Source organism: Psammomys obesus, unplaced genomic scaffold (genome assembly GCF_907164565.1).
Source record: "Psammomys obesus unplaced genomic scaffold, mPsaObe1.curated_primary_1811, whole genome shotgun sequence".
In the NCBI taxonomy this organism is placed as follows: Eukaryota; Metazoa; Chordata; class Mammalia; order Rodentia; family Muridae; genus Psammomys; species Psammomys obesus.
The window spans coordinates 338,327-348,580 of NW_026585685.1; the positions used below are offsets into that span (position 1 = coordinate 338,327).

The 10,254-nt window shown below is 43.2% G+C and overlaps 1 protein-coding gene across 2 annotated transcripts in view; it reads left to right on the forward strand.

The window, feature by feature from the left end:
• Positions 1-8,992, forward strand: part of Wars2 (tryptophanyl tRNA synthetase 2, mitochondrial) — a 75,093-nt gene extending 66,101 nt beyond the window's left edge. For both annotated transcript variants that reach the window (XM_055629049.1, XM_055629057.1), the window contains 2 exons: positions 6,551-6,669; positions 8,049-8,992. In XM_055629049.1, coding sequence (XP_055485024.1) covers positions 6,551-6,669; positions 8,049-8,497 — 568 coding nt within the window. In that variant the 3' untranslated portion in view covers positions 8,498-8,992. The remainder of the gene's footprint in view (positions 1-6,550; positions 6,670-8,048) is intronic.
• The last annotated feature ends 1,262 nt before the right edge of the window (positions 8,993-10,254 follow it).

The window sequence follows — 10,254 nt, forward strand, 5'->3', positions numbered from 1 at the left end:
AGGGAAGGGAAGGGAAGGGAAGGGAAGGGAAGGGAAGGGAAGGGAAGGGAAGGGAAGGGAAGGGAAGGGAAGGGAAAGGAAAGGAAGGGAAGGGGAAGAAAGGAGAGGAAAAGAGAGAAGGAGGAAAGAAGGGAAGTGGGCAAGAACAGGCATAGTGCTCCTTTGCTGTGGCAGTGATGACTGTGTCTCTCCACGTGTGTCTCTTTGGTTTTGTGTTCTACAGTGAGGGTGAAGTTCCAGCCTCACACTTGCTGGGCAAGCACCCAGCCACTGGCCTTGAATTCACTCTATGAATTCACACAGGCTTCAAATCTATGTTCCTGTTGCCTTTGCCTCTGGATGCCTAGAATTACAGGTTGTGCCCCAAATCAACTCTTATTTTACTAGCCATGTCCACCTTGCTTCTCGTGCTGCTTGATGTCAGCAAGCTGAGGGAGAGGGAGTAAATGCTTACTATGCTTTCTTAGTTTGGTAAAATCAACACAAGTTTATTTTTTTCCTTCTCTGTAATTTGTCAGATAGATTAGTTCTTACAGATTTTAGCAGTCTTAACACACAATTCCTTCCTTTTCCCTAAGTTGAGAACGTTCATCCTTTCACGGCTTCCCTGCTTCCCTTTGGTGTATCTGAATTGGCAGTGACGCTGTCTGTGTGCTTTGGGACCAGTATGATGTAACTAAGTCACCGAGGCTGTGTCCACTGATGTGCGAGTGCATGTGGCTGTCAGGGGGCATATTCACCTTGGGCGTGCGGGCTGATAATGATGACGGACAGGGTTGCTTCCAGTGATGTATATATTAAAACTTTTTATTTCTGAGATTTTTACAGGTATGTTTTTAGACTACAGTTGACTCTAGGTAACTGAAGTTGCAAAAATTAAAACTGTTAAAAGAGGCAACTGGTGTGTATTTTTATCAGTTGCCCAAAATTTAATTGGCAAAATGACAAAAAACATTGCACTCCTATTTACAAAAAAGATGAACAGTGAACACTTCTGGAAGTTATTGGTCAAATTACATAGGATTGATAGCACATGATATAGTTTCTATGATGTTTAGATACAGGAGGACACTGTTAGGCTGACAAAGTAGCTTCCTAGGATCTCACAGTCTCCATTTTTAGAGTCAAGGCCAGGGTTGATACAGAAAACTGCAAGTGGTTCAGATGTAGCAGGTAACCCTGAGAGTTTTCTGCTGGCTTCTTCACTGTCTCAGTCTCCCTCCAGCATCAGCAGGATTCGCTCATAAAAGTAGTTAGTGTTTCCAGGGTCAGCATTTCTTTTCCCGTTCTGTAAGTGTTCCTTCTTTACTTTTACTGGGCTCATCAATGGTTAGAATAAAGTTCCCCTCCTTCAGGAGGGTGGGCAGTAGTGGCAGGATTCTTTTGTTCTCATCAGTGTTCTGATTATGTAGAGACTTCTTTGTTCAGGCAAACAGATAAAAATGCTTTTCTAGAAAAGCAGGCAATTACCTGTTTTCAAGATGGGGTCTCCTTCATTAGCCTAGAAATTGCCTGCCAGACCTAATGTCATATCAGATCACAGATGTGGACATCTGCATGCCCATTTCTAAAAGACACAGCCCAGCATGCCCCTCTGTCACAGGCTAGACTAGCTAGCTGTGCAGTTGGAGGTACTTTCTATTTGTTTTTGTTTTGTTTCACAAATTTCTGTTTTTGGGAAAAGCCATAGCCAGAATGTCTAGGAATATTTATATTATAAACACTGGTAGGTTGATAGATTGAAGGATAGGTAAAACATCTGTGGTTTCTATCCACCAGAAAATCTGTGTGCCGCTTCATAAAATGTTGATGTAAGTCAAATATAGATTTTGTATTTGCTTTTGCCAAAATCAGCATTAGAATGAGTGGTATGGTAAGCTGGAGAACAAATGCTAGGAAAGGAATGAAGAAGCAGCTTCAGATAGGCTTATAAAAGACATGTGTAATTGTTTCCATAGGAGTTGTTTAAGGAACCCAGCAATGGAGAGCTGAGATTATCTTATCCAGAGAGCATGACAAATAACAGGAATTTAAGCCAACCCTGGAGGTGTAGGTCTGTGATCCCAGCTGCTTATCAGACTGGTCAGGAAGGTCAAAAGTTCAAGACTTGCCTGGGCTACAGAGCAAGTTCAAGGCTAACCTGAGTAACTTAGTGTGACCCTGGTGAACATGGTAAAAGATGGATAGGGAGAAGGAAGAATGGAAATTATGTAAATATACTACTTATGTATGAAATTCTCAAAAAATAATAGCTGGCCATATATGAAGTAAACGTTTTCTTTATTTTTGTGTCTCTTCCTATATACGTATACATATAGAGAGATACACAATATTTTTTAAATACCTGTAATGCAACATTTCCAGGCAGTGCCACTATGCATGCTCCTGAAGGGGAGAAAAGGAAGGACTGACAAGTTTTGAGCAGCATTCACCAAACATCCTAATAGCTGATAAATACAGGGCATTCAAATTCTCATAATAGCTCTGTGAGAGAGGTGGGTGATATGCCCACTTTCCGCAGGGTGGTTAGTGTCTGAGCACTTCCCTAGTTTGTGAGACACTGCCAATAGTAATAATAGTAATAATAATACAAGTTTAAAATTTTACATTTCAAAAAAGAGAGAAATTAACCATTAACTTTCAGGGAAATTCACTAAGACTGCAGGTGATCACCTAACGAGTCAGGATATGCCTCCCAAGAATTTAAGCAGAAAAACAGGAGAAAAAAACTCTGAAATCAGAAGGTGAAACAAGCCTGGTAAGGGTGCTCAGCAGGGCAGGGCCCTCACCTCCAAAACTGACAATCTGAGTAGCCTCAGAACCCATGTGGAAGAAAGCATGGACTTCTACAAGTTTTTTTCTGACCACAAGCATGCCATGGCACACACACACACACATGCATGCACACACACTAAATAAGAAAAAAAATGTGAAAAAAAAAAAAAAAAAAAAGGCTGAGGTGACATGTAAAAGTGAGGAGATGATCTTTTAAAAACTGTAGGTAGAAAACCAAACCCAGACTCAGTTAGTCAGCTTTCTTTTGCTGTGATGGAACACCTGCGGTAAGTCAGCTGAAAGGAGGAAGGCGTATTCTGGCCTAGGTTTCAAGAATTTCAGCATGTGACTGGTTGACCCCACTGCCTTGGGTCCAGAGTGAGGCAAGATGTTACAGTGGAAACACATGGTGGGACAAATTTGCTCTATTTCATGATGACCAAAAACAGATATACGGGCCCAAGCCAGGGTCCCCAAATCCCCTTCAAGGGCCACACCTCAGTGACCTAATTTCTTTTACCAGCCTAGAGCATGATGGTGGTGCTGTGAGGAAGACATGGGCCTTCACAGGAGATTGAATGCATGAGTGATGTGTCGGGAGTAAGCTCACCTTTGTTGTCCTGTTGCCCTGCAGTGAGGTGGGCAGTACTAGGAGAGGACTCCTCAGAAGTTACAGTTTCAGTCAATAGCTAACGAGTATCAGTATCTAACCAGGGATTCCTAGAATGGAGAGTCACTGAAGCATGTCCAGTAAGCAATCAGTGAGGGGACCCAATCCTTTGTGATAAGAAAGATAACTCCCTTTCCTAGCCTGCTGAATAAAGGGAGCAGTTGCAAAAACTCACAGGCACAGCCAAGCAAGTAGGGGAAAGCAAGACCCACATAAGCAATGATCACTCATCTGGACACCAACGCTGCCAAAGGGGTGGGTCGGAGCCCAAGTGAACTTCGAGGCAGTAAGGATTGAAGCAAAAGAAAAACAGCTCAGTCACCAGAGAAGAAGATCAGAGGCATTATTATGTGACAGAAGTTATAACAATCAAAATTATGAAAGACTTTTGTTTTATGTTGTGTCTGAGAAAGCACAGCCAGGGTGAGAGGGAATAAAGAGGAAGGAGAGAAAGAGTAGACGTATTAATATGGATATCATTATGTCGGATATAAATTTTAAAAGAACAGCTCTAAATTATTTGAAGTGAAAGGCAGACTGTGGGGAGAGAGGTTGAAAACGTGAAGAGAATAAGCCCCATAAGTGAGTGGAATCAAAGACAGGCTGAGTAATGTAAAGTGTGAACTCAGCGGATGAGAAGCAAAGGCCGAGATAAATTACAGGAGGTGAAAGCGGCAGCGGCCGCACAGGGAGAAGGGACCAGAAACAAACAAACCAAAGTCAGATGCAAATGCCACGTGGAGGAACAGGCCCAGGTGAAAAAAATTAAAATGTTTTTAATCCCCTTATAGAAAAATCAAAAACCCCACAGAATTGTAAGAGTCAAGGATCCGACACGAGGCGAGATGCACACAGCGTCATTGTGAAAACTAAATGTGTTTTCTGTTTAGTGGGTGGCTTTGTGAATCTGGAACCATTTTGACATGTGGAAATATTCATTTTGATGTGCTTAAAGTGTATTGATTATGGTAATTGTTTTTTCTGTGTTAGTTGCAGTCCATTGTGATTTCCTATGGGCTACTGTAATTGCTTTGTAACCTGCTCTGTTGGCTAATTTGGCCTGGGGTAGTCAAAGTGCCTCTGCCCATGGGTCTCACTATATGACTAGGTCAGAGTAGCAAAAGTCAGCCAAAGGGAAGTTGACAAAAGTGGGCCATGTGCTTTGTGCCCCAGAGAGCAGCCCTGTCCCTAACAGAGTAACCATGCCACCATGCCGCCTTACCACTCATGGAGCCACTGCCTTCTGCTCTGCTGGGCTTACCCCACTGGGCGCCCTTTGGTTTCCCAAAGCTGCTTTGCTGACCTCAGAAAAGGAGGAAGAACTTTCTGGTTTACAGCCTTGGCCATATCTTCGCCTTTTTCTTATGTCAGAGTTCTCAGAACTCTTATAAATTGGAGAATTACTTGTTAGTTCCATGTGTTTATTTTTATTTTTATTTTTATTTTTTTACCCAAATCTGGTTGTTACTCGGTCTGTGACTGCCTCTGGGGTTGACACCCTGTTTTTGCAGGGTGCATTGGTCATTAAAATAAAGATGATCTTACTGGAGAAAAGTAAGTGTGCCTCCCATACGGCTATTTACATCTTTCTCTTACCATTTTGTCCTTTGTTGTGTCAAACATTATTTGATATTTGTCTAATCAGTTGCTTCCATGTATTGAGCATTTACTATCTGGGTCTCTACCCTTGATAACCCTAGAAACAGCCGAAGGATAGTACCATTGTTGCAGTTTGCAGAGGAAATGGAGGCTTGGGAAGAAGGAGAGACTCATGGTATCGCGCTGCTTCTTCCAAAGTCAATTTCCTCCATCAGAAGCTGTAGCTGTGCTATTAAGCCCAACCCCACAGCCAAGCATTAAACATTGAAATCACCTGTCAGCACCTACAGGCATGCTTCTGCATTCCTCCTAGGATTCCACGCTTTGAACTGCTTTACGGGAGTGAAGGATTTTTTTTTCACTTCCTCATTTCCTCATTTCTTTCTTTCTTTTTTTTTTTCTTTTTTGGCTTTTCGAGGCAGGGTTTCTCTGTGTAACCTTGGTTGTCCTGTACTAACTTTTTAGACTAGGTTGTCTTCGAACTCACAAAGATCCACCTGCCTTCCTGAATCCCGTAGGTGTGTGCCACTGTGCTCAGCTCCTCATTTCTTACTAAATAAAAAATTTTAGATCAAATTCAAGTTTCCTTTATTCCTTTTCTCAAGTCATTTCCCTTTTCTTCTAAAAGCAGCTGCAATGAGTTGAAAAAGGTGGTTTGGTATGTCTTAATATTTTTTATTTCTTTCATTATCCTCGTGATCATTATTATTATCTGTCAGTCCTAAGGGTTCAATTCAGGGTCTTAAATGACAAGGCAAATGCTTAATCACTGAACTACAACTTCAGCCTTCACCATGTTTCTCTAATCATTCCAAATCTGTGCATCTCTAAGAATATGTAGCATTTGAACATATACTTTCATACTTTACATAAATGTGAGTGTACACTTCACATGCTCTGCAGTTTGCTGTCTTCATTCCACGTTGTCTTTGAGACCCATCTTCATTTTACTGGGAGATTCTTCATCTGAGCCCCCCACGGCATATTAACTGTCCTCCAATTACAATCACTTGACAATGAAGAAACATATTGCAGGAAGACTCTGAATCATGCCTTGTCTGTGGGGGAGGAAAACCTTTGGCCGGAAGAGCTGTCTGCCATCTCTTATTTGAAGAATGGGTGGGTTGTCTTTCAAGTGTGAGTGCTCTGAGGTAAAGGCATCTGGTGTAGGCTGGACTAATCTGTGAGGACTGGGTGAGAGATGAGGAGTGGCTTATAGACACAGTTATGCGCAGAACATGTGCTGTTGAAGATGCCAGGGCTGGGGGCCTGGTGTTGATGGCTGCACAATTTTGCAATGGGAGAAACAGAACCAGAGTAGACAAACATCTCTGCAGCATTTGTCTGACACACAGATCACACTTGGGTCTCAGTGTCCCCTCTGTAGTTGGTGCACATTTTCTGAGCACCAACAGTGAGCTAGGCACAGGAACTGCAGCTGCTTGCAATGTCGTTTCCGGCTAAGAAGGAGCCTCGCTGAGTTTTTCTGTCTGTGTTTCATTAAAGGTCCACACACGTTCCTGTAGGGGAGGATCAAGTCCAGCACATGGAACTAGTTCAGGATCTAGCTCAAAGTTTCAACCAAAAGTATGGGGAGTTCTTTCCACTGCCCAAGTCCATTTTCAGTAAGTAGCAAGGGGATGATTGTGAAATCTGGGCACATACTGAAGAGTGGCCTGGAGAGCTGGAACATAGTTGGGACTGAATTTGGCTTTCTCACTGACAGGCCTCAGGATTCATAACTGTAATCACTATTGTTTGGGGTCATGGGGATGATATTAGGCTCTAGAAAACATCAAAAAGATGTGAAATGTAGGGAAGAAACTTTTTAAAAATCACAGTTTAATTTCTAAAAATATGTCAATAGCTTGTATGTATAAAATAACATTTTATTTTATAGAGCGAATGACACATAGTTCTATACATAAACTAAGCTCAGCAAGGTTCACCGTGCCCAAGTCACATGTCTCATTGATGACAGAGTTGAGCCCTGTCAGCTCTTCCGATCCAAAGCCAGTGTACCTCAACCTTCTTAACGTTCACAGTGAGGCAGATGCCAGGAGAATGAGAACTGCTCAATTATAATCCAGACAGAATGAGAGAGAACTCATGAACCTCACACTGTTTTCTGAAACGGGCAGACAGTCCACTGCAAAAATGCCAGCCTCAGTTCTGCTAGGGTGTCCCATGCATTGAAGTGAGCTTCCTTTTTAGAAATAGAATAAAATTTCAATGTTCGACCTATGGCTGTTTTATCTACTTCAATTTCATCTCTGAAGTAGCATAAACTAGGCAGTTATCAGTAACGCTGGTTTATGAAACATAGTTTAGCACACACTCCTCTGTGTGTATTTCTATCTTATGTATGGGTGTGCATGTGAATACATAATTCCGTGTCGAGACAAGGAAGGACCGACCGCCACAGATAGTTAAAGCTGCAGCATTCCTACAGCAGAGTGGGAGGTGGGGGCAGGAGAACGTGCAGCTGGCCTGGTGGATGCTGAAGCTGGCAGGAAGAACAACAGCTAGCCTGCCTCAGAACAGATTCCCGAAAGTTGTTCTCTGGCTACAAACTTGCCACAGCACGTGTATATCTTTACATACATGTCTTGACACACACAAAATTAAAAAAAAAAAAAAATTAAGTGTGCACAGAGCCAGAGGGACTGCTCTGAGGATTAAAGATTTCTGCCATACAAGCCTGGTGACCTGGGTTGCGTCTGTGGAACCCACAAGTGTGCATCGAGTAAGCAGTGTAACCAACAGAATTCCACTTGGGTCAGTTGGGCACTGCATGAATCATTGCCTGTGCATGCTGTGGATGTTGCCTTAGCAAGACCTGTTGCTGATGTACTTATTTCTACGTTTGAGAAATTGCTTAAATTCTTTAAGAGGAAGGTGTGCTCTTCAGTCAGGTAACTGTGCAGTCAGATAACATATCTGGTGTTTTTGGTGTCTTGGAGGCCTAGACCGTAACATTCTCGGTGACTTGCCTTTTCCCTAGCGTCCATGAAGAAAGTGAAATCTCTTCGAGATCCCTCAGTCAAAATGTCAAAGTCGGACCCTGACAGACTGGCCACTGTCCACATTACAGACAGCCCAGAGGAGATCGTACAGAAATTCCGAAAGGCTATGACAGACTTCACATCAGAGGTCACCTATGAGCCAGACAGCAGAGCCGGTGTCTCCAACATGGTGGCCATCCACTCGGCAGTGTCAGGCCTCTCGGTGGAGGAGGTGGTGCGCAGCAGCGCGGGCATGGACACTGCCCGCTACAAGCTGCTGGTGGCCGATGCTGTGATTGAGAAATTTGCCCCAATCAGGGGTGAAATTGAGAAACTGAAAATGGATAAGGACCACTTAAAGAAGATTTTACTTGCTGGATCTGCAAGAGCCAGAGAATTAGCTTGTCCTGTGTTGGAGGAGGTAAAGAAATTGGTGGGGATTCTGTAGGAAGGTCGGCCAGTCCCTGCACTCCAGGCAAGGCAGCTTTTCTCCAGCAGATTCTAGCCGGTGCGCATTTAATTCCGTTTGATGGTTAGCTTCATTTGATGAATGCCTTCAGTGGAGCGATGTTCCAAAGGAGAGCTGAGGCAGGCACAGCTGTCTACACTCCAGTGAAGTGAGGCACATTTTTTGGTCTGAAGTATACCCACAAACTTGACAGCTGAACAATAACAGTGACCAAGCCCTCCCCCTGTGGAATCCATAGAAGAGGAACCCAGTCAGGGGCAGAACATAGAACTAGCTCGTACAGTGTCACTAAGTAAGTAAGAAGCAAATGCAGGTGGAAGCCCTCCTCCCTACTCCCAAGGCTACTGCTTTTGAGAATTCTTCCAAAGCCCTGAGGATCTGGAAGTTTTGAACCTCCAAACATTCCTGGTTTGAAATGTGGGTGCTGTAAAAATAAAGCCTGAAATACTGATTTGTTTATATTGACTCACCTAATAGTTGTGCCTTTTAAATCTGGATCTAGCTTACTTTGGTCACATTTACCCCTCAAAACCCCAAAAGTGGGTCCCAAGGCCCAGCTTCTACATTCATTGTAGGGATGCCTGCTTGTCTCTGCTGGACTCCAGTGGGAGTGAAGACTGGAGACTCTGTTGTCCCCAGTGAAAGGATGCTCCCTGTCTCTGAAATAACGAACCACCCAGAGCATAGGAGCTCTGCACTTCCATGTTCATAGCTGAAAACAGAAACAGCAGTTCTGGCTTGCAAACCAAGGTCTAGTATCAAGATGGATTTTACAGTGCCAGAGGCGCTTGCTGCCAACCAAGTCTGACTATCTGAGTTCAATCCCTGAGACCTACATGAAAAAAGGAGAGAACCAATTCCCCAAAGTTGTACTGTGACTTACACACACATGAGCACACATACAACAATGGCATGCACATGCCAACCCACACACAAAATAAATAAATGTTTATTATTTAAATTTAAGATTGATTTTAGGACACAACCACTGTCGCTCAGACAGCTGGGCCCAGAGTCTAGATTAAGACATCAGTTTGCCTCAGGAAAAGGATACATTTTAACTTTGTGTGGGGGGGGGAGTTCTTAATTCATTTATTTATTAGTGTGTGTATTTGTGTGGGCAGGATCATGCCAAGGTATGCCTGTCAGGGTTGGAGGATGATAAATGGGAGCCAGTTCTTTTCCTTCCTCCATGTGGACTCCAGAAGTTGAACTCAGGTCATAAGGGTTGGCTTCATGTACCTTTTTCTTTTGAGTGTTTCTCTGGCACTTACATTTTAACTTTTGGGTCTTAGCAGGAGATATCTGTAGTCTGAGGGCATCTCTGGGTATATTTCTTCCAAAAATGTTTTTTACTTTCCTTTTATTTTTGTTTACTTTTGTGTGTGTGCATTCATGCTGCCCTAGTACATGTGTGATGTCAGAGGAAAATGTGTGTGGGCTGGCTTTCTTCCACAATATGGGTTGCAGGGTTCAAACTCAGGCTGTAGGCACCAGAGGCATCCCACCAGCACCTTTTCACTTTCCTTTTAAAGGATGCCTGCTAGGAATATTGGAAATTGTATCTATGAGACCAATTGCCTGTTTGTCTGTGTGGTTTCTACCCTCTTGCAACGCTTCTATTTAGCAAGAACTAAAGGCAACATTGAAAAGATCTCAAAAAAAAAAAAGGAAAGAAAGAAAGAAAGAAGGAAGGAAGGAAGGAAGGAAGGAAGGAAGGAAGGAAGGAAGGAAGG